This window comes from Pelobates fuscus, chromosome 3 (assembly GCF_036172605.1).
Source record: "Pelobates fuscus isolate aPelFus1 chromosome 3, aPelFus1.pri, whole genome shotgun sequence".
Taxonomy (NCBI): Eukaryota; Metazoa; Chordata; class Amphibia; order Anura; family Pelobatidae; genus Pelobates; species Pelobates fuscus.
Genome location: NC_086319.1, coordinates 54,902,882 through 54,930,227, shown reverse-complemented (window position 1 = coordinate 54,930,227; position 27,346 = coordinate 54,902,882). Strand labels below are relative to the sequence as shown.

At 37.4% G+C, this 27,346-nt stretch overlaps 1 protein-coding gene across 4 annotated transcripts in view; it reads left to right on the top strand.

Annotated features, from left to right (window-relative positions):
- The window catches only part of SRGAP1 (SLIT-ROBO Rho GTPase activating protein 1), a 159,854-nt gene that overhangs the window by 92,318 nt on the left and 40,190 nt on the right, over positions 1 to 27,346 (top strand). For 2 of the 4 annotated variants that reach the window (XM_063447084.1, XM_063447083.1), the window contains exons 5-15: positions 6,436 to 6,615; positions 6,921 to 7,049; positions 8,846 to 9,067; positions 10,114 to 10,215; positions 10,714 to 10,911; positions 11,011 to 11,101; positions 14,675 to 14,702; positions 17,419 to 17,452; positions 19,698 to 19,758; positions 20,833 to 20,910; positions 22,575 to 22,709. In XM_063447084.1, the coding sequence (XP_063303154.1) occupies positions 6,436 to 6,615; positions 6,921 to 7,049; positions 8,846 to 9,067; positions 10,114 to 10,215; positions 10,714 to 10,911; positions 11,011 to 11,101; positions 14,675 to 14,702; positions 17,419 to 17,452; positions 19,698 to 19,758; positions 20,833 to 20,910; positions 22,575 to 22,709 (1,258 nt within the window). Of the gene's footprint in view, positions 1 to 6,435; positions 6,616 to 6,920; positions 7,050 to 8,845; positions 9,068 to 10,113; positions 10,216 to 10,713; positions 10,912 to 11,010; positions 11,102 to 14,674; positions 14,703 to 16,132; positions 16,236 to 17,418; positions 17,453 to 19,697; positions 19,759 to 20,832; positions 20,911 to 22,574; positions 22,710 to 27,346 lie in introns of all 4 variants that reach the window. The other 2 variants (XM_063447082.1, XM_063447081.1) reach the window with 1 other exon arrangement.

Here is a 27,346-nt window from a genome sequence, read left to right as displayed (position 1 = left end):
TGGGTTTAGAACTATAGTGTTGGGAAAACACATTTGTGTTCCTGACTATAAATGCCTCTTTAAATGGATTATATAGTGCCAGGAAAACAAACCCGTTTTCCTGGCACTATAGAATCCTACAGTGCTGCCCTCCCTTGCGCGGCGCTGAAGGGTTAAAGACCCCTTCAGTCACTTACTTGATTCCAGTGTTGATGTCCCTCGTGCTGGGTCAGGCTGCGCCCACGCTCCTCCCCCGCCGATGTCGGCGGGGGAGACCTAGTGCGCATGAGCGGGAGTGGCTGCGTTCGCATTAGTATTTCCCCACAGGAAATCATTATTCAATTCTTTGCTATGGGGAAAAATCTGACGCTGGAAGTCCTCATGCAGGGCGTGAGGATGTCCAGCGTCGGGTACCAGACCAAAGGTCCGTTTCAATTCAGGAAGTCCCTCTAGTGGCTGTCTGGAGTTAACCAGTTTCTCAGAAACTGCAATAATTACCACTGTAGGGTTGTGGCAACATGTTCATTGCATCTAGACCACTTCAATGAGCTGAAGTGGTCTGGGTGCCTACAGTGTCCCTTAAGGAACCTTGCTGAGCAATTTCCTAATTTAATGATTTTGACAAAATGGCTGTCTTATACCAATGCAAATCCCCAACCATGGTAAGCAGTTGACAAGTAGGCATTATAGATGTAAAACATGAATGGAACAACTGACCCAACAGATAAGTTTGCAGCATCATCTGGATCATCAACACGTTTCCCTAATACAGGTCTTTATTAAGATGGTTATCATTGCATAAGTGTTTATTTAGACAATGGACTAACACTCACATCCTACAAGTGACTTATTACACATGTTGAATGCCAGGCCAGTAGAGCTGGGTGTGTGAATGTGTGTGTAAGTGAGAGAATTATTTTGGAGAGATGTTATAAGTTCTACATCCATTCTCTCCACTATACCGTTTGCCGTAAAGTTGTCGTTTTGTAACTGTCCCCATATACCTTTTTTGTTACAGTATTACAGTATTAATATAAATTGAACCCTGATTTATCCATTTGTTTTAGCTCGTATAACAAGTCAAGCAGTTTTACATGAATAGCAGTGTATAAATTAATACTACTGATAATTGAATTTGTAGCTGTTCATGGGTCATAATTACATTTAGTCTTGTGGAATTATGGTTTTTAATTGGCTATTCACAAGCTATTTGAAAAACAATTGAAGTTTGTCTGGTTTAAGTGCAACTACACAACCTAATGTGACTTGGGGGTATTGCTTAGTTAGTAATACCTTCTAATTTACTATGGAGAGCCTAATTATGCTGATTTGTTAAACTCCTTTCCAAGTTTCATTAGACCTTTTAAATATTATGAAATTAGTTTGCTGGAGTGTGTGAACTCTCTTTTTGTTATGCATTTTTCTTATTGTTAAATCATACATTTAGCTTGTTTTATTGTCCTTATTACAAAATTAATATTTTCGAGTTTTGTACAAAGTTGTCTTTTTTTGGTATTTGATGTCATTGGATGTTTTAATGTGGATTTTAGCGAACTTTGTATATTTATTAGAAAATTAACAAATAGCAGTAAATGGCAAAAAATAATAATGGAATGCAATTTTGCAACTTTTCACACACCAGCGCATTGCCCACCTTACTTAATGAATAACTGCATCAGAATTTAAAGGGAAGCTATAGTCACCAAAACAACTTTTGGCTTAATGAAGCAATTTTAGTGTATAGATCATGCCTCAAAAGTCTCCCTGTTCAGTTCTGTTCAGAGCAAGGAGTTAAATCTCTTTTGGTTTTTGTCCATGCAGCCCTAGCCACACATCCCTGCATAAAAAGAAAAGGTTTCATTTTCAAGCAGATGTTAACTTTAGATATTTTTATCTCTTGCTTTGTAAATTGAACTTTAACCACACACAGGCGGCTCTTGCAAAATCTCTTGCTTTTAGCTTTGAAGGAGATACAAAATTCTAAATTATACAGACTAAACAAAAAAGGAAGTGTAAACATTAGATCTCTCTTTACAGGAAGTGTTAAAGAAGGCTGTGCACCTTACATTCAGGGAGGTGTTACTAGGGCTGCTTAAACAGAGTGATTAAACTCCTAAATGGCAGAGAACGGAGTAGCCATTTAGACTGGAGGGGCACGACCTACACACCAGAACTGCTTCATTAAGCTGTTGTTTTGGTGCCTAACGTGTTCGTTTATCTTCCTTAAGTGTATCCCTACTGTCCACTCTCTAATCCCATAATGCTTGTCTCTGGGTCAGAGACTTATGTCACAAAATAAGTAACCAGCTCTGCAGAGAACCAAAAAAAATCCAATATTAAAGTGACAAAATGTTCTCCTTCATTAAAAATCTAATCTTATTGGAACCAAATATAAAATACCAGCATAGAGGGGAAGCTGCTTGCATGGTAAATATATATCCGTGCCCTAGAGTGCTTTCTGCAATAAATATGTTTTTGCAGTTTATCTCAACCTTTGCATGCAGCCTCTTTGTGCTGTTATTTTATACTGATATTCTATTTCTAATGAAAAAATACATTTTGGCACTTTGATATTGAAGTTGTGTGTGTAGCTAATGCCATTTAAAATGCTCATTACATCTCATTTAAGAGATGCTCTATAACACTAGTGCGGTCACAGCAAATACTTTTTAAGTACATTTCCTACATCTTTGTACAGGACTGCTGATAGTAATGCAGTATTGCTTCATGCTGGTGCTGATTGTCATAACACATGTTGTCACCTCACTGCATTATCCTCAACAAAAAATGCCTTTACAGGGCATACTTATCAACTAGTGTTAAAGGGACACTATAGTCACCAGAACAACTACAGCCTATTGTATTTGTTCTGGTGAGTGGAATCATTCCCTTCAGGCCTTTTGCTGTAAACACTGTCTTTTCAGAGAAACTGCAGTGTTTACATTACAGCCTAGTGAGAACTCCACTGACCACTCCTCAGATGGCTGCTATAGGTGCTTCCTGGGGCAGTGCTGTATAGTGTGCAGCACTGCCATTCAGTGTCTCCACCCTCTGCATGCAGACACTGAACTTTATTCATGGAGATGCATTGGTTCAATTCATCTCTATGGGGCGATGCTGATTAGCCCGGGCTTTGTTTGACTTGTGCTGGCTCTGCCCCTGATCTGCCTCTTTGACAGTCTCAACCAATCCTATGGGGAAGCATTGTGATTGGTTCAGACCACCTCTTCTGATGTCAGGAGTCAGCAGGCAGTTACAGACGCAGCCCGAGGCAGAGTCAGCAGCTGCAGACTTGAATACAAGTAAGATGTTACTATATTTAGGGAGGTAAGAGAATGCAAGGGGTGCTAGATGGTGGTTTTAACACTATAGGGCAGGGATAGGCAACCTTCAGCACTCCAGATGTTGTGGACTACATTCCCCATAATGCTCTTACACACATAATGCTGGCAAAGCATCATGGGAGGTGTAGTCCAAAACATCTTCAGTGCCGAAGGTTGCCTATGCCTGCTATAAGGTAAGGAAAACATGAATACAAGAATAACCGCAAATTTAGGATATATTTAAACTGTGGAAAAAGACAAGGTTGCAAGTCCTACAATCCAACAAATTAAAGGGACACTATAGTCACCTGAACAACTTTAGCTTAATGAAGCACTTTTGGTGTATAGAACATGTCCCTGCAGCCTCACTGCTCAATCCTCTGCCATTTAGGAGGTAAATCACTTTGTTTATGAACCCTAGTCACACCTCCCTGCATGTGACTTGCACAACCTTCCATAAACACTTCCTGTAAAGAGAGCCCTATTTAGGCTTTCTTTATGGCAAGTTCTGTTTAATTAAGGTATTCTTTATTTTTGTTGTGCATGTTATAGGTAACAACCAACATTTTGTACCGCTGTGCCCCAACAGCTGCAGCGGGGTTTGACCAACATACAGCATTAGCATGGTTAAAACAGTTATAACAGTAATTGTCTTGCACAGTTTTTTTATATTGTTTGAACGTGTGTGTTGTAGTGTTTCCAGGATGGTTTGTAGAGGTGGCTGCTAACGTGTAGTGTGGGATCGCGTGGTATTTAGCTGTTTGGTGTATTAGCTTTGTGTTAGCTGGTTTATGCCAATGCTTTCTGGTAGCTGGTTTGTGCAGGTGCTTTGTGTTAGTTAGTTTGTGTGATTGCTTAGGCCGTGTAACATACAATGCAGGAAGTAGGCAGTTAAGTAGGCAGCATTAAAACAGTAAAAGCATATAATAGTAACCAACAACATATCGTCTTGTCCTTGCTGCTAGGTCAGATGCTTATCTATCTGTACTACCCTGCACAATTTCATCTGGACGAAGAATGCATACAAAATCTCGAAATCATTTGGCAATGAATAAACACCTAGCGTTAAGTCCTTGCTGCCTGGTCTGATTATAGATCTTTCTTGCTTATTTATAACCTAATAACATATAACTACAGACTGACTAGGCAATATTGCTGTATCGCTTTATGATGTGGATTGAGTAAAGCAATGTCTGTTATGGTATGTGGGAGCGTTTGTCATGCCTGCTGTTGAGGGTTCCTTAGGCTGTCTATCCTCCACCAGTCTTCCCCAGGTCAGGCCCAACCTACCCGCGTGGCGTTCTGTGGCACCGTGGGCACTCAGAGTCCGGCTCAGTTCGTCAGACCCCCCTCAAGAGTCCATGCCCCGGCCAACTCCTGCACCTCCCCGGCACCACTTATGCTTCCTTGAAGTGTTCGGATCCAGCTGCCCCACTGAGCGCCGGCCACATGCTTGGGACTGGGTCTACCTCCTCACGGCAACCGGTATACCGGAAAGGTAGGTGTATCCCCGCCCCACAGGCCTCACAGTGTCGGGAGCAGATCTCCTCTGGGCCAACCCCGAACCCAAAGGCCGGGTCCGTGACTTCTCTCGGGAGCTGGGCGACCAGGGGGGTCCTTTAGTGTGGCAGCTGCCTTCGGGATCCCCAGAGCAGCGTGCGATTGCTTCCTCCCATTAGTGTAGGCTTCCCTCCTCATCAGCGTCCATGTCTGCTAGCGGGCTGCTTGTCAGACAGCCTTTGCTAGTTCAGGCGGCTCGTGTGGCACCAGCGCGGGAACCCCCGCCGCTGTGTGAGCTGCCGCCATGTGGCAGGGATAACCCCCGCCGGCCAAGGGGGGGGAGCGGGGCCATGCCCCGAGCCGCGGTAGGGCTCCTTGTGTGCAGGTTTCCTTCGTGAGACTGTTTCCCGTCTTGGCATCGCATTAAGACGTGTCCTCGAGTCATCATGGTGCCCTAGTAGGCTAGTAGGCCGAGGGTAGCTGTTTTAGCTCATCTGGTGTGCAGTGGGTGCTTTCCAGGTATTGGATTGAAGCTGGGGATATTCTCTGTTAAATGGTGTTAAAATATCAGGCTTTGGGTCGGTTAGTACCATCGTTTTATGTTATTTCCATGGGTTTGGAACTGGAGCCAGTGCAGATGGCTTCCAGTCGGCCCGGCCCCGCCCCCCTAATTAAGGTTTTCTTATCCCCTGCTATGTTAATAGCTTGCTAGACCCTGCAAGAGCCTCCTGTATGTGATTAAAATTCAATTTAGAGACTGAGATACAATTATTTAAGGTAAATTACATCTGTTTGAAAGTGAAACCAGTTTTTTTTTTCATGCAGGCTCTGTCAATCATAGCCAGGGGAGGTGTGGCTAGGGCTGCATGAACAGAAACAAAGTGATTTAACTCCTAAATGACAGTGAATTGAGCAGTGAAATTGCAGGGGAATGATCTATACACTAAAACTGCTTTATTTAGCTAAAGTAATTTAGGTGACTATAGTGTTCCTTTAAATTGCATCTATTGTTTGAAATAGCCACTGATACATGGGGTAGTCTGTTAAAGGCAGCTATAGACTAAGATTATCATTAAAACCGGATCACAAAAATCTGTCTGTCCACATTCCACTAATAGGAATAAAAAACGCAGCATGTAAAAGGAAACGTCACCACTCATTGAATCTTCCATATCCTCTTGTTCAAGGACGTTGCACACAATTATTGTGCGTAGGATGTATTGTTGGCCTATTAGTTTGATTTACTCTCCTGATATTGTGGTTGTTTCCATTATAAAACTGGCTCTGATTCTACTTGACAGCAGTTTCCATAAATTAGCGTTAATTTATTATGAAGAACATGCAAAGCTTCTCTGTAGGTTGGCTTTAGAACGCGGCTGCTCAACTGATTATTGCTGCACATAGGTTTCTGGAAAATGTTTGCTTGTACCTTGGGTATTGGGAATTGTCTAAAATTTATAAACCATTAAAGAACAAAAAAACGACAGGATTGACTACTCTGTAAATCATAATCTATATTCTACTTTAGTTATACAATCTGATCGGAAGAATGTGACCAGCGATGACCTCTAACTCACATTGTGACCTTGAATTTAATGCACCAAAACTATATATTTGTGACTCTCTTCTATAGGTCATGAAAACCTACCATATGTACCATGCTGAGAGCATTAGTGCTGAATGTAAGCTAAAGGAGACAGAGAAACAAGAGGAAAAACAAATAGGGAGATCTGACCCAGTGTTTCACTTACGACTGGAGGACAAGCACCAAAGAAGAAGCTCGGTCAAAAAGATAGAGAGACTAAAGGAGAAGGTAAAGTTGGTTTTATTGAAAAACAAACCTATTAATAATTAGGATTTGGAACACTGAGCCTGATCACATAGAGCATTAATGATAAATGACGTGCAACATGCCTTGCATTATAAAAGGGCATTTGGATGGTAAATTGCCCATTAAACATATGGTGTTGTAACACTGTAATGGTTTCATTAAGTTAATAATGGAGCAACAGACAGCATTACTCTGCGTGAGACTTCTGAAAAACATATATCTTGTTGTTCTGCTGGTGAAAATGTGTGTATTGTTACAGCTACTTACCCTGTCTATTTTCTACACAGCGTCAAGCCAAATACTCAGAGAATAAGTTGAAGTCCATTAAGGCGCGCAATGAATACCTACTAACGTTGGAAGCAACGAACGCTTCTGTTTTCAAGTATTACATCCATGACCTTTCAGATTTAATTGATGTGAGTTTGCTTATTTTGTTTCTGCATTGCTGTTGAGTCATGGCAAAAGCTTGGATTGTACCCTTTGAATCCATTTAAATCAAACACTTGCAATGAAAGCTGACAATTTCTTCCTCCGCATATAATGAAATAGATTACATTTCCACTGCTTTGTCTCGTAGATGACGACTATAGATAATTTAGATTTTTACAGTATGGTTGCCAAAGAACATTTAGCTTTCTTTTCATCGCATGTTACAAGAAAGCTTGGTATCACCGAAATGCACAATACAGGGAACCTTTTGGTTACATGTGATATTTACACTGACGGATTTTGTCAAAAAGCCAAGAATTGAGAATGGAAGTAAAAGATATGGGCCAAAATAGACTGATTAGAAATATTCTTCAAATTATATATTTTTTTTCCTCTTAGGTATTGTCCTAAAATTTGTAGTTACTTTGTCAGTTCTTCCAGTATAATGCATTGTATTGTATTGTGTATTTTGTAACAAATATCAGACCACTTCATCTCAATGAAGTCATCTAGGTGCCATGCCCCTGTTGTGTGTAGTGTTTTTATATTTGTTTTGTTTTTTTAAATCCTGCTTTTTTCTTTTTTTTTTTTTTTTGCAGGGATGGCCATTTTTTTATTGTAGGGTTAACAAACCTCTAGCGGCGGTCTAGCTGACAGCCACTAGACGTGCGTCCCCTGTGAGTGCTGCGCGTAGAGCGTGTTTGATTGGGGTAGGGATTTGCACACTAGCCTGGATTTCATATATATATATATATAATATAAATATACATATATATATATATAAAACATGAAAATAGTTTTATACACACACACATATACATATACACTATATATATATATATATAGTGTGTGTGTGTGTATAAAACTATTTTCATGTTTTGTTTTTCCCCAATGCATTGGTTGCGATAAAAGGAACACTATAGTATTAGGAATACAAACATGTTTTCCAACACTAAGTCCTGGAATACCTAATTTAGTGCCCGCCCGCTCCCCTCAGTAAGGAGTTAAAAGGTAGCTTACTTACTTTTTCTTCATCACTGCACTGGTCTCACTATGGCTGGCCTCACCTCCATGGCCGAGATAATCAATCTTGACAATCTCAGCCAATCCACATGCAATACGCACTGCTGCACCAACCAACAACTCCTTATAAAGATGTATTGAGTCAATGCATCTCTATGGGGAGCATGCAACACTGGAATAGGAAGCACCTCTAGTGGCCATCTGAGTGACTACACCTAGAGGTTTTAGTTGGCAACAATTTAATCACTGCATTTTCTCAGAATAAGACAGCATTTACAATGCTCAGGCAACAGAGACACATTATAGACACCATAACCAGTACATTAAGCTGTAGTGGTTCTGGTTACTATAGTGTCCCTTTAAATTTCTTACCTTGAATTTTCATTGTGCTGGAGTCCCTTTGTAGCCTCGTGCTAAGTAGTTACATTTTGTATAGTTTAATAAAATTGTCATCATAAACAGCGAATTAATCATTATGTAAAAATAAGCAAATACAATACAAATGTCAACACAACATGTAAATCTAACTTTAATATTTAATCAAACATTGCTTGTACAACGCTGTCACTTGTTCGAGTTTATTGGCATGTGCGTGCCTTCATTCGATTCAATGTTTGGGGTGGTCTGTAGCATATATCAGACTTCTGCTTAGAGACACAATACACTTTAATTTGTGTTCCTTTCAATGAATTTTCCATCTTGTTGTACATTAACTAGTAATAGTCTTGAGTATATCTTTCTGGCTTTGTGTACTTTTCAGTGTTGTGACCTGGGATATCATGCGAGTTTAAACAGAGCCATGAGAACTTACCTGTCTGCCGAATACAACCTTGAGACTTCGCGACACGAAGGACTAGACATCATTGAAAATGCTGTTGATAACTTGGAACCAAGGAATGACAAGCAACGATTCATGGAGATGTATCCCATTGCTTTCTGCCCCCCAATGAAATTTGAGTTTCAGCCTCACCTTGGTGATGAGGTGAGGGCTATTTTGAAAACCTTAAGAAATATGTGTAGATAGTAATATATTAAAATATTTATATAGACAGATTCATGTAGTAGCTGATGAAGGATAAGAAACTACAACAAGCAATCAACATATTTAAAGAATTTTTTTGGGCTGGAACTGATATCTATTTATAATTTAGCATTATCTAGTTACTGCATTAAAACTAGGAGAAAAAAAATTAACATTCTGGTTTTCTACAAGTACCCAGGATTTTCAGCTTCTGTGGTGCCGTCTTTCCTATACCAGGAAATAGCTGAAATCTTAGGAAAGAGATAACCCATGAATCATTCAATCACATGTGCTGTTATTAAACCATAGCAAAACAAGAACGTTGTTATATCTTAAATATTAAAGTGACAAGTGTGGCATTTCATATGTGCCATCACCCATAACATCCCCTTATTTTATTACAGTAACACCTCATCAAAATATGAAATACTCAAATAGCCTTGCTAATACCTGGTGATCTTCTAGCTGCTATCCATAGCTCTTATGGAGCTACTATGTTTTCAATAAGGCCTCACAAACAATCTTAATTAGAGATAATACAATGGAAGTGTATAGTTTGGAGGCTGGCTAAATTCCAGGTTTAACCACATGCACACAGACTGCAATTTGAGCAGAAAAGAGCAGTAGATGAAGACCAGATTATGTGCGTAATTTGCAAGTTGAGTTATTACAAGCATTGTATATGTAAAATGACCAGAGGAACAAATTGGAATAATAAAGTGATGTAATCAAAGCTTTGCAGTGGGAACTATATTAACAGCCAGAAGAAAACCGTGTTCAAGTCAAAATGAGCATACTTTACTTTAATTATGTCTGTTACAACATATAAAATGTGAAACACTACATCCAGGGGGCACAAAGCTGGGAGATGATCTAAACCCATATACACGTGAAAGTTAATATATGTAACTACTTGGTCATGATTTTGATGGGGTTAATACATTAGTCGAGAAATATCCAAATGTGAAATAAAGACCAAATATTTGCCTGTGGTTTGTGTTAACCAGGTGTGCCAAGTTAGTGCTCAGCAGCCTCTACAGGGAGAGCTTATACTTCGTTACCAGCAGCTTCAGTCACGGCTAGCAACATTGAAAATAGAGAATGAAGAGGTAAGGAATATTGGCATGTACAATGTGTGTTGGCTTCTTCTACAACAGCATGTCTTCTGTACAGTCATCTCATTAATAAAATGGGGATATTAACTTTATATATCTCTAAATGTGAATTCTGTATATTTGACAAGCCACATTATTTAACTTTGATCTCAATCTTCCCATCTTGCTCTTAATCCATATTAACCAACAGTTAGCTTGTTATTGTATTGTCCATGGTTACAAAGTCTGTTCGTGAGCATTGTCTTTAACAGGGTTTTATAAAATATGCCTTTATATTAGTCTTGCCTAACTCCATTGAGAGGTGAAAGCCCTGCCTTTGTAAATATTGTCTACTGTCCTGCTACAGTGTTGTCCAACTTGAAGTACAACTTTATTAAATTAATCTTTTAGTCAAACCATCATCACAATTCACAGACTAGTAACCTAATAGCTGGTGTGTTTTTAAGATTAACATTGACAGCTAAAACAGGTTGCCATGCTTTTTCTTTATAGGTGAAGAAAACAACAGAAGCCACTCTACAAACTATCCAAGATATGGTCACCATTGAGGATTACGATGTGTCTGAGTGTTTTCAACACAGTCGTTCTACAGAGTCTGTGAAGTCCACCGTCTCAGAGACCTACTTAAGTAAACCTAGTATTGCGAAGAGGAGAGCAAATCAGCAGGAAACAGAACAGTTCTACTTCATGGTATGAACATTATTAACTGTGATAATGAGGATGACAAACCAAAAGAAGACCAGAAATATAATCCTTTTTTTTTTTTCTTTTTCATTCCTTTTTATACAGAAATTCAGGGAACACCTAGAAGGAAGCAATCTTATTACTAAACTTCAAGCTAAGCATGATCTTCTACAGAGGACTCTTGGGGAGGGCAAAGGTAAACAGGAGACTATTTTTATTTCTTTTTTAATAATGATTTCAAATAGTTACTTTTTTGTTTTTCTGTTTTTAAAACCTGCATCCCACATCAGACAGAGATCTTATTTGAAGTTCCAATGAATTCGTGGTCTCTTAAATAGTGGACAATTAGCTATGCAGATCATTAGTAGTAAGAAATTTGAGGTGGAGGTGTTTTATTTATGTCTTTATTTTTAACATTTTTGCAACTTTTAAGTGATTTGCCAGACTGAATTTTGCAAACTGTTAAGGGAATTGAATCCACTTGGGTTGTAGTACTCACTATAAAGTTTTGTTAAACTATAGATATTTCTGTGATACATTAATACACATGATCCTTATTTGTGTTGGATAGAATATGGTAAATTTTAGTATTGTGTGTGTGTGTGTATACAGTGGTACCTTGGTTTATGAATTTAATGCGTTCTCCGGGACGTTTCGCATTGAGATAAATTCATAAACCGAAACGCGGTTTCCCATAGGAATGGATTGGAAACCAATAAATGTGTTCTGGAGGTCAGAAAAAAGATTTAAAGTATTTTATCTGTTCAAAACTCTTTATAAAGTGCACTTTAAATGCATAAATACTGTAAATAAATATATAATTTTTTTTTGTTTCTATCACTAATGGCATTGCAAATTAAAGATTTGTTTGCACTCTCTAAGCACTAGCACTATAGTAGTAATTACATGTAACTTGTTAATTCATAAAGAATAAAATGTATATGGCTAGCACACCAGATGTGGTTTCTGTATTTACAAAGGGCTCAAAACCTCTACACAGAAATTCTAGACATGTGAACTTAATTTCTGTGGCTGTGAAATTGTTTGAAGCGTTATTCAGGAATTAATATGGAACAACAATACAATTAGTAGAAAGTAGCATCGTTTTATGAATCCTAGATCATGTCAAACTAAATGAATTGCATACTACGAAGAAGTGTGGGTCAGGGTGTTGCAGTGGTTGTGTTCTACTTGGATTTTGCCATGGTATTAATGGTTCTGCATAATAGGCTAGTGTTCAAATGAAAAACTGGTTTTGACGAACATTCTTGTACTTGGGTATAACATTGGCTTAAAGATAGAGTGCAGAGAGTTGTCCTTAATGGTATATTTTCAACCTGGACAAAAGTGGTAAGTGGTGTCCCTCAGGGTTTGTTTCTGACACCACCATTATGCAACCTGTTTATAAATGATCTTGAAATAGGCATTTTCAATTTATATGTCAGGGTCTGCAGATGACCTAAAACTAGGTAACATAATACAATTTACGTAGGATATTACTTTAGTAATATTTAGAGAGAATATGTGACTGGGCATTCAAATGGCAAATTAAATTTAATGTAGATAAATGCAGAGTTATGCACTTTAATGTGAAGAATGTACAAGCAACTTACACCCTAAACAACAGTGAATTAGGGAAAACAACACATAGAAGGATTTGGGAATAGTTATTGACAACAAACCTGGCAGCATTGCCCAATGTTAATTTTCTCAGGCCAGTAGTATTGTCATGTCTCAGCAGTTTCTCAGGCCAGTTAGGTATTGTCATGAGTAAAACTTAATTCTCAGGACGAAAATATAATGAAGCAAAGGTAAGACCTCTTCTTGAATAAGCTGTGCAATTATTGGCACATTTTAAAGAATGAGATGGGCTACAAACTTAATAAGGGGAAGGAAAGATTCTAGTTAAATTTAAACTTTAGAGGCTATATGATTATATTATACAAATATATTCATGGCTAATACAAACTATTATCTAGATATCTATTTATAAATTGGACTATACATTGGACACAATGTTACCCATTTAAACTGGAAGAAATGAGATTTAGTCTAAGGCAAAAGGAAGGTGTTTTTTTTTGTTTTGTTTTTTTACAGTAAGAACAATAAAGATGCAAAATCCTGTGCCTGAAGAGATGGTATCAGAGTTTATAGATATTTAAACAACTGAATTTTTCCTAAGGCTTTGGAAAGTGCTTTAAACTGTTTGTTTTGTTTGTTTTTTATTATGCCTTCTTTTGGATCAACAGCATAAACAGATGTTACGAAGGCAGTACTTGATTGATCCAAATGTTATTTTTTCCAGCATATGAAATTATGATTTTAGTATACTTTGTACATCCTTCTATGTTGCATATCATCCTTAAATGGGAAATGTTGCTTCCCGTGTTTGTTTGCCTATCCTTATATTTAAAAAATATGTATTTGTGAGGTGTAAAAATATAAACTTAAATGCAGTGACATCCACCTATTTATTCTGCAACTGGGTATCTCCATTTTGGCTCCCTGTCAGTCATTGTAACAAGCTCTGTCTTTTGTACTTGGCAGTCAGAATATATAAATCGTACAGCGAGGAAGAGAAATGAAACAATGGTTCTGTTTTTTTCCTCTTCATTTGCAATGTTTGTCCTTGACTTACCTTATCTGAATTGGATTATGATGTAATTTATTAAATCTTTAATATAAATTTAAATACAAAAAAAAAAGCAATCCATAAACCTGAGTATCTCATGAAAAAAAAAGATTCACACAAGTTATTGATGATTTTTAATATTTTATTCAATGGTGTAAATTCCAAACAAATGGTTGTTCCTCTTTAATTGTCACACTGGAGCCTATTTTGTTAAACAGATTAAATATATATAGTTTGACTGCATGCACTTTTAATTAAATATGTAGTGGAACAAACATGAGTGGAATAAAATAAATTCGCACATTCGGCACATGTTTAAATACTTAATCCGATTTATCCATGTCTGTCTCTAGCTACATCTACATTATTATAATAATAATCCATAAATAAGACCTATTTTATATTACTATTTTTATTTTATCTTACAAGATCACTGTTAGTACATCCTAAAAGCAAATCAGATTATCAATTCAAACACAAGTCCTTACAAGTAGTGTTTCGTCTTAAATTGGGATCAATACATCACATAAGGGATTTTAAATCAAATCTGTTTAAAGTTCTCCGTTTGCAAAAAGGATTACATATATTTCCGAAATCAATAATGGACACAAACACATCACCTAACTATTCCGTGTTGCCTATTGAGGCAGAGCTGTGTTCACTTTGTTAGGTTGTGAGATCTAACAATGGAAATAACTGAATAAAACATTAAATATCACCTGTAACGCGTGTTAATCTGTCTTGTGTTTTTTTTTTGTTTTTAAGTTTATTTTAAGATTTAGTGCACATGAAGGACATTTATTGTACTGAAGGATGGAAAACAAACATATAATGCTCTATTTTATTTTTAGAATGCTTACAAGTATGTATTTGTTCATTAAGAGTGAGGTAAACCTCATTAAATTCTGTGATGTGATCGTTTCCCTTTAATTACTTTCTGTATATTTCTTATAATGAAGTGGAACATTTGGGGGACTCTGTAAGCAAGGTTAAAAATAGATTCGCAAAAGAGTAGGGAAAAAATATCAGTAGCTACCGTACATATAGTTCTTGTCTGAATGTATTCTCTGAAATAAGTATACTAGTATTGTGCACAACTAAATCAAAATCAAAAGTGTTTTTTGGTATTTGTTTCAGGTTATAGAGCGGAATACATGACTACAAGGTAAGAAAATCCTTGCATTTTAAAGGGAGATTAATTCCTATTTATTCTCATGCACAATTTGCTTTGTTTCGTTTTTTGGCCAGAAAGGGCCAAGCAAATAATCGAAATCATTTGCATCCAGTGAATATGAGCAATCAGAAACCTAAAACAGCACAGCTCCATTATACGCTTTTATTTATAGAGCCAGGAAGTATTTTTAGACCAGTCAAACAGCAGTGGGGAGGTTTCAAAATGTCTTATATTTTAGTATTTCCGCACGTGTTCCGATCAAGACATGACAGCTCATTTCACAAGGATTTTTTCTTAAGGGCAGTCATTAATCCATGTTGGTGACTAAAATGATGTAAGGCTATAAAAAGAAAAAGGCAAGAGAGAACATGTAATTCTGACCTTGCATAATTCTACAAGATGTCAATAAAATATGTTGATATTGAAATTTATATTTTGTTCTGAATTAAAAAGGGTTAGCACTTGGCAACACTTCCAGAACTGGAGTTCTTTATTTTTAATATCTGTTTGAATTTATTTTCCCATTCTTAAAAGGACAGTTCAAGGACAGTTGTAGTGAATATGGGTGCAGTTCCTCCTTAAAACAGTTAGCCCACCCTGTCATCTACAGATTTGTACAGTCTGAACAATACGTGCTCACACCATGTGATGAGATGAGTACGGGAGGTACAGGGCAATTTGGGCATCCCTAATATTTGGCAACCCTTTAAGCTTTGCTTAATCACCGTTAACCCTATTAGCATCATGGTAATGACACAGAAGCCTGTCCGTTTGTTTAAAGTGACACTTCCTCATTATAGCATTTCCAATTAAGGGGGTTTTTGGGGAGTGATTTAACAAAACGTGAGCTGCACCCCTAGTTTCCTAGCATTCTCACCGCTTTGATAAGCTTTAGTGGTTATGGTGCTTTGAGTTTCCCTTTAAGAAAGCTGTTTTTTTTTTAAATGTAAACCATACATTTTAAATACCCCCCACCTCTCAAGACCCTCGTTTCCAGAGCCAGAATAAGATTTGTTCAGCTACTTGTATGAAGGCCAACTAGACAACATGCAAATCTTACTGTACAAGTGAAAGGTCAGCAAGTTTTAGACGCCCTTCACTGAGACAACAATTTGTTTGATTCTGCATTAGGTAAAAAAGAAAAAAAAATCACTTATGCCTGACAAAACAGTCATTATGACATTTAATCAAAGCTTGTTGTCGTCTGCAGTTTCTTATGTTGGCTGTGTTTAGCTAATGGTTATTTCTTTGTGCAAGAGAACACTTGCCTTCAGTACAATGAGCCTAAATTTCTGACACGTTGTATTCCTGTAGGATTTCGTGATTTTGTTTTGGCTACTCTGAATGATGTAAAAAAAAGGATCCAATTTCATTTTAGCCTACGCTAATGTCTCACTCATTATTCATATTCCCTTCCCTAGGCCTCCACATGTACCCCCTAAACCCCTGAAACAAAGGAAGCCCAGACCCCTATCCTATTGTAGTTCCAAGTTGTTTAATGGGGATCTGGAATCATTCATCAAGGTACTGGCACTTGCAATGCTGGTGGCTAAATCAAACACTCGCTTCTGCTGTGATGGTCAGAGCCTCGTAATTATGGAGGAGGGTCATTACACTCTAGATTGTGGTGGGCTGTTTTTTTCCTTCTGATCAATATCCTTCCTGAAGTCACAGAGAGAGAGATTTTGAGATAACGCCTTCCTCTGCAACATGTGTGTAACATTGTTTGGATAGTAAAGAATGTGACGGTTTATACAGTGAATTGTGTTACATAGAGTCTTCATCCACAGGAAACATTTCTTCAAGATCCTTCCTGTTATTCATATTTATAGCAAAACCAGCAGCAATTTTTATTTCATTGAAATGCAGTTCTGTGGAAATGTTCTGTAAAGAGAGTCGATGCCTGACCTACTCCGTCCTTTTTGTCCTTTGTTCACTTATTCAGAGAAACTTTTCAATGGACTTCCATGTGAACTTGGCAGGGTCCATGTTCTACAGCAAGGGTGGGCAAACAGAAGAAGGATATGTCTATTGTAGAGCATCCACTCACATGATGTTTTGTCAGCTTTAAGGCATGTCTCTTTAGTGCATTTGTAAGCTTAATAGGAAAATAGGTTTCTAAAATCCGCACTCATGGCCAGTAAGCTTGTGTGACATATTGAAGCATATTTTAATTACTGGGGAAATAAATGATGGGTGGGATGTCCTTTTTCCTTGTTGGATTTCTGCTATAAATAGCATATACGACCCAAACATACATTTCACCTTTCCAATTTATTCTCTGTCCATCTCTAGTCCATTAGAGCCAAGAGTGCTTCTGACCAATAAATTCCAGTTTGTTCACTCAACCGGTCATATGGCCTGATGTTTAAAAGCAAAACAATTTACTCTTCTAGATGTTAGTTTTCTGGATCATTTGCATTCCTGATTACAATCTACCTAGTGTAACACATTTTCAATTAATTGGCATTTACTATAATGGCATCCACTGCATTCCGAGTGAAATGAGAATGCGTTCTATTCAGTTAAATGATTTCGACATCACCTTGGGTTCATGCTATTTTCTGATGAAGGCAGTTATTTCATTTTACTCTCTGTGCCTCCAGGAATGTAAAACTTGGAAATTATGCGTACTCCTGAGTCTCGTATCTTTTGCTACATTTACTCTATCTTTTTTTCCGTCCTGTCTTTCTAATAATGCTTCCAGTCGTGGAAGAAGGAATTCGCACACAAGACATCAGGTATTGTGCTTCTGGCAGCCCCCTGCTTAATCTGTTTGTCTGACTACGTCATGTTGCATTTCTGTACCTTGCTTCACGTTTGATCTCTGAATGAGAGAATGTTTGCACTTGGGTATAAATTATAAATTCATAGTTTGCAGTGGAAATGTCACTGCCAGTGTTATCTCACTTTGCTACCTAAATCAGCAGAAGCATCCTCTACAGAGTTTGTCACTTCACAAAAATGTGTCATTAGACAAAATAGAAACTAGTTGACACGGTTATGTTAGGGAAAACCTACAATCTTGTAAATTACATGTAGGTCCTCAAATATACGTGAGTCCTTTTGTTTTCATTATCAGGTCTGGTTAAATTTTATTCACTTATTATTAAAGGGACACTCCAAGCAATATAACTACTATAGCTCAATGTAGTGGATATGTTTCCAGTAATTTTTGGATGCTATCCCCCAGGCTTTTGTCAATGGTTTCACTTTCAATCAGAGAGTAGCTTACTTTAAACGTGTTTATCTCCTGTTCTCTAAATTTAACTCTATTCACATACTGGAGGCTCCTGCAGCATTTAGCAAGCTATTAACAGAGAAGGAGATACAAATTAAAAAAAAAAAAATGAATTTGCAATAAAGTGTAAACATTACACGACTTTTTACAGGAAGTATTTAGGAAGGCTGTGCAACTCACATGCAGGGAGGTTTGACTAGGGCTGCATAAGCAAAGGGGTTTAACTCTTAAATGCCAGATAATTGAACAGTGAGACTGCAGGACCATGATATATACACCAAAACTGCTTCATTAAGCTAAAGTCGTTTTTGGTGGCTATAGTGTCCCTTTAATTTGCTGTGGAAATGTAATAGATATAAATTCAGTGGAAAATGTTAATGGCCACCTAAGACTACTTTCAGACACCTCAAACAGATACAAAAAAAAAAATGTCTGTATGAACACTTGTCTCCGATCACCATGTTACAAGAGTAAGCATCACTGTCTTAATATATTCTAAACTATAGAAATTCCAAATGCGTTCCTATGGTGACATTAAAACATTTAACAACCACTGCACTAACGTTTTGTTAAAATAATAATTAATACATTCATAAATATTCATTTTCTATCCATGGCAGTGCTAAAATTGGGGTGAGCACACAAAACACCATGATAAAAAACCTAGAGTGTGAAGTCTGTTTTCATGACTCATTTTTGAAAGGACGACTTGCTGAAACTATAATAACTAGGGATGCAAACATTCTCTTTAAAGAGATTTGATTTTGTTATGCATGTTATAACCAAGTCTCCTACCCATGATTAATGTATTTTTCTCCTTCACATGCTTCAACTTATTAGATCTTTTAAAACCAAAAGCAAATTAACATTTAAGGATCATTCTTAAAACTGCTCACATTAACTTTTCAAAAGCTGTATTTAGAATTATGTCAGCACTGCAATCCCTTGATGCTCCCCAGTTGAGTTTAGTGAGATGACAACTGAATTGCAAAAATAGTTGAGTTTTGAATTTTTCCAACCCTAGTTTGGTTAGTTGTTTCCACTTGTTTGTCAGTTTACCAATACATTCCTTTGTGTTTTGTGTTTGGAATTTTTGAGGCCAATATATCATTGGAGACTGACTTTTTGTCCTCTTTAGAGAGATACTGTCTTGTGTTTTAATTAAAAAATCCAGCATTGTTGCTATTGGCAACCTGAGATTATAATTGATTTAATTATCCACTCTATGTTTTACATATAACTGTTATGTCAATACCCAAGGGCCACAAATAATGAAAACTGTATGCAGCACACAGTTTTTAAAGCCTGCACTGTTTTCAATGCAACTTTGGCAGTCTCTCCAAGAACATGCACAATATACATTAAGCCTCATGGGAACTTTATATTGTTCCTTTTTTTATTGGCATCAAAATCTGCATTATCCAAGGTAAGAGATGCAGAGATTACCTAAACCGATTGGCATGCAGCTTTTTCAGGCTTTCGGGCCTTATTAGTGCATCGATCGTTTTATTGATTCATGCTATAGAAAAGCTGTCTGCTACAAGATCTCTAATCTGCAGAAAAATATATAAAACCCTTAGAGTTTTAATAATCTACCTTTTTTAGGGTTTTTGTTTTTCATCTTTCTCTCAGTCCCAATCAATAGATCTTTATTATTTATCATCTTTCCATATTGTAGTGCACTGGAAAATTATATAACATAAAGTGTTACCACGTGGTCACTGTTTATGCTGTATATTTTGTAGGAATCTGGGCAAATAATCCCTCTCATCGTGGAAAGCTGCATCAGGTTCATCAATCTGTATGGTGAGTGTTTCTCGTTTGTTTTGCTTGGGGGACTGGGCACTAAAATGTCAGATGAAATTTAACGTAGAAAAATGCAAAGTTATGCACTTCGGGGTTAAGAATGCACAAGCAATTTACACCCTAAATGGTAGTGAACTAGGGATAACCACACACGAGAAGGATTTGGGAATTGTTATAGACAACAAATTAGGCAGCAATATGCAATGTCAATCTGCCGTTGCTAAGGCCAGTAAGGTTTTGTCATGTATAAATAGGGGCATAAATTCTCGAGATGAAAACATAATTTTGCCTCTTTATAAATCGCTGGTAAGACCACACCTTGAATATGCTGTGCAATTTTGGGCACCTGTTCTAAAGAAAGATATCATGGCACTAGAAAAAGTGCAGAGACGATCTACAAAATTGATAAAAGGAATGGAGCATTTTAGTTATGAAGAAAGGTTAAAAAATGTAAATCTCTTTAGTTTGGAAAAACGGCGCCTGAGAGGGGGGATGTGATAACATTATACAAATATATTCGGGGCCAGTACAAACCATTATCTGGAAATCTATTCATAAACAGGGCTATACAAAGGACACGAGGTCACACATTTAGGCTTGAAGAAAGGAGATTTCATCTAAGGCAAAGAAAAGGTTTTTTTACAGTAAGAGCAATAAGGATATGGAATTCTTTGCCTGAAGAGGTGGTTTTGTCAGTCTATACAGATGTTTAAACTGCAATTGGATAAATACTTGCAAAAACATAACATACAGGGATATAATTTCTAATTAGTGGGGAAATAGCTGCTTGATCCAATGAGACATCTGACTGCTATTTTGGGGTCAAGAAGGAATTTTTTCCTAGTTTGTTGCAAAATTGGAAGCGCTTCAGACTGGGTTTTTTGCCTTCTTTTGGATCAACAGCAAAAGCATATGTGAGGAAGGCTGAACTTGATGGACGCAAGTCTCTTTTCAGCTATGTAACTATGTAAATATAGGCTGTGCTTTACTGGTGTTATATGCTGTGCACAATTGGCTCTTTTCTGCAGATTTATAGGACATTATGGGCTTTTTTTCTGTTTGTGTTCTCTGTAGGTCTTCAACATCAAGGAATTTTCAGAGTGTCTGGTTCCCAGGTAGAAGTCAACGATATTAAAAATGCTTTCGAAAGAGGTACATTAAAGAGCATGTATTATATTTTTTTTTCTGTCCTGCACATGTTTATTTTTAAACTGTTTGTGTTTAAAATGCTTGAAATAATCCAGAATAAATACAAACCATTTAACCTGTCAAATTCTAACTTGCATTAAATATATATTTATTTTAGTCATACATTTTATTGTTTTTAATAAATATATATATTACGTATAGTGCAGCTAGAGTTAGCACCCTTTCAAATTGTTACACAGCGATAATAAGGAAACAAAACTAACAAACAAAACAATACACTGAAATTCTGGTCGGTTTCAAAGAGTTTTATATACTATACTGTATAACGAAATTGCCTTATACTTTACCATTGTGATTATTAAATCTTGGACCAGGTGGCCCCTTGTTACACCAAGCTATGGGGGCCGTTGCTTCAAACAGACGAAGACCAAATACACCGTAATAATGAGTTTTTGCTTGAAAAAGGAGTTTACTGAAATCACAGTTCACCCAAGAAACTGGATCTTAAATTGTTGTCCTGCTCACACTTGCTGATGCATTAAGCACCATGTCAGTGTTCAAACATAACCCTCTCCATTGTTTATTAATGCATGTTAATGCATATAATATACCTTTCTACAGAGCTTTGCTTTCTGTGTGTTCCAAACAAGCAATAAATGTAACTAAGCCTAAAGTGCCATTAAATGTTAATATTTTAACTGAAAGCAGACAGCAATTCTGGCCTGAGCTTATGCTTAACTGCCCCTGGAGCTATGAGCTCTCTTTTTTGAACCACCAACGGCATGTAATCATTTAGATGTTCCTTTGGTTATGGTTTATTGTCGGTGCCAAATTTAAATCTCTTCAGGTACATATTCTGCTCCCCTTCTCATCAGCAATGCAAAAAAGTTGGCTTTTTGTGATGTCAACACATTTTCATGTCCTGAATTTTTCTCTGTTTGTGTTTCTTCTTTGCATCTGGACGTTTAAATTTGATTTCTTTATATTTTGTATTTCTTTGCTCAGTTTATTTAAATATAATCCTTTTTAAAAAAAATTATTAAAAAATAAATTAAAATAAAATAATCGATCTTGAGGTTACGAACAGATAACAGGTACAGGGTGATATAAAACTCTCGAATGCGATTGAAAACAATCATTTGTGACTTCTCTATGCATTCATTACAGAGAAAATGTAAATAAGCAGAGTGATATATTTTGAGATCTCTTTTTCTTGGTTGTCTCACTATGATCCTACTTGCTCCTAGCTTTAGCTTTTAATTCTTTCTTTCTAATGACCTCTTTTTTATACCGAATACGACTTGTGTGACAGCGAGTCAAGAATGAGATTTGTCCAGTCCCTGCATAAAATATAGAACATTGTGTCTATTTAACATAATTGATGCCTGTCCCCCAAGTAATGTGGTACATGTGAATTCTTAGCTAGAACAAAAAGATACAAACCCATGTGGTCTAAATGCCATGTCGTTACATACTTGTGAACATTCGCATTATATTTGATGTATAATTGCATGTTTAACATTTGCGGTTTTAAATAGAAAAGCTTTTTGCTCCTGTTGCTAGTGTAGAATAATACAGCTTTGCCAAGAATAGAAATGCATTCAAGCATACACTAAAATAGAGGCAGTCTTGATTGTCATATCTTTTTATTCTTTTTTTTTTTGCAGGTGAGGATCCCTTGACTGATGACCAAAATAATCACGACATCAACTCTGTAGCTGGAGTCTTGAAGCTGTATTTTCGTGGCTTAGAAAACCCGCTCTTTCCTAAGGAAAGATTTAACGATTTGATATCCTGCATCCGTAAGTCACTTTTATTTCCCTTTTGTTTTGTGTGACCTACAAACCGCACCTTCGATCTTTAGAAAAAAAACGCCACATTTCCCAGCTCACCTCCTTAGAATATCTTCATCCTGCTCTATTCTACCCAGCGTTTCCTGCAAGAGGAAAAAGGCTATTAGACGTGTTCAAAGCAATTTGTCCCACATCTGCAATGATCTGACAGTTTAGTCATACTGCAGCTGTGGCCGCTCCTTTAAAAAAAAAAAAAAAAATTAAATGTATAACTCTTTGTATCCCCCTCAGCAGGAAAATATTCCCGCTGGCAGATTTGAGAACCTTAAGTACTTTAGTAATTGTCTTTTCTTTCATGTAGAGATCAGGTTCAGGCAAGCAGCATGAACAATGAAGCATAACAAGTACGGGCATAACATCTCACTAGTTTGTACTTTTTGTTGGCTGTGCTGATCCACTAGTACAGATTTTTCCATCACAGTCAGTGCTAGGTCAATTGACAAACAGTCCATTTAACTGTTAACGTATGTACCGGACAGGAGAGTACTATCAATAATATTTGGAATGATTTAACTTTTATTTTTTTTCACCTATATTCACTTAATCGTCAATTTATTGCTACTGTCTGCAACATAATTTATACTTCGAGAGACGGAATCTCAGAGATCAGACTTCAAAGCGGGATTTACATTCTTTTCACGTTTAAAGTAACAGAAACCGCTAATACATACTGATATGGAGGAAAGGGGGGTTTGCTTGTGTGTGTTGCAGTGTATTCGCTGTGGTTTTAATACTAATAATGCAATAATGAGGCATTGTCCGTGTGCTACCTCTACTTTAAAGAGGCACTTTCCAGAAATCAAAATGTGAGATTGGCAAAAGACTAGGCACGGAACGTTGACCAAATGAGCAATTTACAGATTAATGCATGCAAGATCTAAAAATGCAACATTACTACGGTTTAGGTTTTTTTAAGGCTAACTGGATACCTTTCTACCTACTTACAGCTAACCGTGCCTTACCTTACTCCATATATAGTGTATGAGTCACAGATTGGTTGGCGGCATAGAAGCTTCCAGTTCTGTAGATATCCTGAGGAAATACTGCTGTTCTAAGTTTAGTACGGAAAAGCTCGGAAAAACAGATGCATATGACATTACTCTGAGATATGAAAGTAAAACAAATAATTCATACCTTCCAAGTGTCCCTTTTTAGGAAGGACAGTCCCTATTTTAGGCCAAAATCCAGCTGTTCCTCTTTCCTACCTTAATATCCCTTTTAACAAACCTCCAAATTTGTCATGCGAGTGTAAAACCGAGCTTAACCGCAGTAAACCCACACTAACAATAAATGTGTGTAGATGTTTATTCTTAATACTTTGCCTTATTCTAATGTACACTTTCAGGTACATAATGGTTATCAGTAAGTTATGCAGTCACTTGTAATGTCCTAAAATAACCGCAAACTGGCCACACAAATGCCAGGCACACCCACTATGTTGAAAAATGTCTGGATGCATGTTAAATTTCTAGGGTCGGGAGTCATACTGGTGCTTCCTGGCTGATTTCCTTTGGACTTTTTAATTAATTTCAGTGTATAGAAAATCTTATGTGATTCCACAGTGTGGGTAGTATCATATATACTGCAAAGTTTGCTCAGTCTTAAGAGATACAAGAAAGGGTTGCTTTTGTATGTTTCCATCATGCTTATATCACAGTTACTCTTAAGGTTGGTCACACACTGTTTATTTTTTTTATTTTTATTTTTTTACAGGTTACTATAAACCTACAGGTTACTATTACAAGAAATGAGTGGATAAATGCAAATAATGCCGTAACTAAGGCCATTCATTGTTTAAATTCATCTGAAAGTCATTATAAGATCATTAATAGATGGCATTATGTCCCCACTGGTCACACACTGTTTAAATTCCCAATTTAGTGTGTTGTTCTGTGGTTTTATGTTTGAGTTGCTTGTAATTTTCCTTTTATTTTAAACAAGCCTCATTCATCATTCACAATGCAATACATTATTTAAATACTGCATGACTTCACAGAAAGTAAATGCTACAGAGCATCACACACAATCCTAACAAGACTTCTTCGACAAAGGCAGATGTTAACTGGTCTGATAAACATGCAAAATGCTCTGCATTTTTCAAAAACCATAGGAAACCACATTACAATCAGTGTTAATAAAGCGGAACTATCATGAAAGTTAACTTTTTTTTTTTTTTTTTAATGTATTGTAGCATATATTTATATGGCAATTTTACAGAGTGTTAATGGCCAAAGCTCTATAGTTTAAAAATGATCGAGGTTTCCATTCTTGGTGATTTGCCTGTAAAATTTGTTTTAGAAAGTGCACAGGTCAGAGCCCCTTCTCTAAGCAGTGAAAATCTGTCTACTCCTGCTACTGATGTCTAATAAAAACTCAGGATACACATCCGCTTATGTTATAGGGGAGATGATTATCCTTAACAAAAAAAAAAGATTTTGATTTAAAGGGACACTATAGTCACCAGAACAACTACAGCTTATTGTATTTTCTTCTGGTGAGTATAATCATTTCCTTCAGGCTTTTTACAGTAAACACTTTTTTTTTCAGAGTTAAAGCTGTGTTTACATTAAACCCTAGGGATACCTTCACTGGCCACTCCTCAGATGGCTATTCGAGTGCCTCCTGGGGTAGTGCTGCACTGTGTGACATTCAGTGTCTCAACCCTCTGAATGGATACACTGAACTTTCCTCCAAGAGATGCATTGATCCAATGCATCTCTATGAGGAGATGCTGATTGACCAGGGCTGTGTTTGACTTGTGCTGGCTCTGTCCCTGATCTGCCTCTTTGACCGTCTCAGCCAATCCTATGGGAAAGCATTGTGGTTGGCTCAGAGATGATGTCTGCCAAGCAGGCATATCAGGGGAGGGCAGAACCAGCAGCAGCAGACCTGAATACAAGTAAGATTTTACCATATTTACCATATTTAGGAAGGGCAAGGGGGGCCAGGGAGACTAGATGGTGGATTTACCACTATAGGGTCAGGAATACAGGTTTGTATTCCTGACCCTACAGTGTTCCTTTACTTATTTTCTAAACTAAATGCCTAATGGCCATTGCAAGGTAGAATATGCAGGGATATATTTTGGCATAGAATGTCAAGATGGAGGTGGGAGCATGACCAAATTCCATTTTGTTTTGTATTTTGTAGCAGACAGCTGCTTCTTCAAGCAGCTGCGTACTGTACCAGCACCTTCTACCTGTACCTCTGTACAGAGAAATCTATGCAAAATGACACACAGCTCTCTCACTTCCTCTCCACTAGAGACCCCTCTCCTCACCCCTCGTGTTATATAATATTATGCAATTTTAAATCGCTGACAAAGGAAGAGAGGGATGTTTTATCACTGTGTCGGTATGTGACTTATCTATCAATGCGATCGTGTTATATATACGTGTGTGTGTGATTGTGTTACTAGTTGAATGGCTACTTGTACATATATATATATATATGTACTTTTAAAACTTTGTATCCAATTCTAAATGCCTCTCCATTGATGGGGTATCATGTTACATATAGAAAACAGCATGGTTTCCTTTATGCTCCCTGAGGGCCACATGATTTATGATTGGCTATCCTCTCACCCTCTCAACCTCCCCCCCCAAGGCTTTCTTTGCTTCTTACACCGATATTCCACTTTCAAAAAAAATCCATGTTCTGTGCATTATTTGACATAAAAATAGAAATCTCACAGATTGCTTCCCTTGTTGTTACCAGTTTGCTCTATGAACCAGGTCATAGTGCTCAAATGAACACCGTAGTCTCTAGTACATGCTATTGCCTTATTCCTCATAAGGGTACTGCTGCTTTCCAGGATTTTCAATAGCATGTTTACTATTCCCTGTATTTAATATATTTTAAGGAACTCTTCAAACCCAATAACCACTACAGCTCACTGCATGCCTCCCAACATTCCCCATTTTCTGCTCATGTCCTGATTTTGTTAAGCTTTTGTCCCACTTTTGTGGACACCAGAGAACTATCCCCAATAAGTGTAGCGCAAGCACATCATCATACACACTTGTGCTACATTCAGGGCCCTAGGACCCTGCCGGAAGCACTGAACTGCATGTTCAGCCTTCAATGGGCGGGCCTGCATTAATGCCAGGCTGACCTGCCAGTAATCTGGGCGGTCAGAAACCTTTTGGGTAGGCCCGCCCCTTTGGCGAGAACCAGGGACGCAACTGGGCCACTGGCCTGCCCCCTTTACTCCTCTCTCACTGTGTATTGCTTCTCAGGACACTCACTCACTCCATTGTAAGTAGTCAAGCAGTTTTTGAACACTTTTTGACTTTTTAAATGCTGGGCACTGCTCCTCACCTGCACCACTAATGCTGGAGAGGCATAGGTTCCTAAGCAGGAACTAATGTTAACTCTTCTGCAATGCAAGGCATAACTCATTGACTGAGAGCGATCGATGTTCGTGGTGGAGGCAGGAAGCGGCGCCCTGTCAGATAGTTTAAAAACAGTTTGACTACTTACAATGGGGCGCACCATGGCGTTCCTGGCACCATAAACATAAAATCTGTCTGTTGTGGTTATGGTGTTTGGAGTGTTAATTTAAATATATAATTGGAGAAATCCTT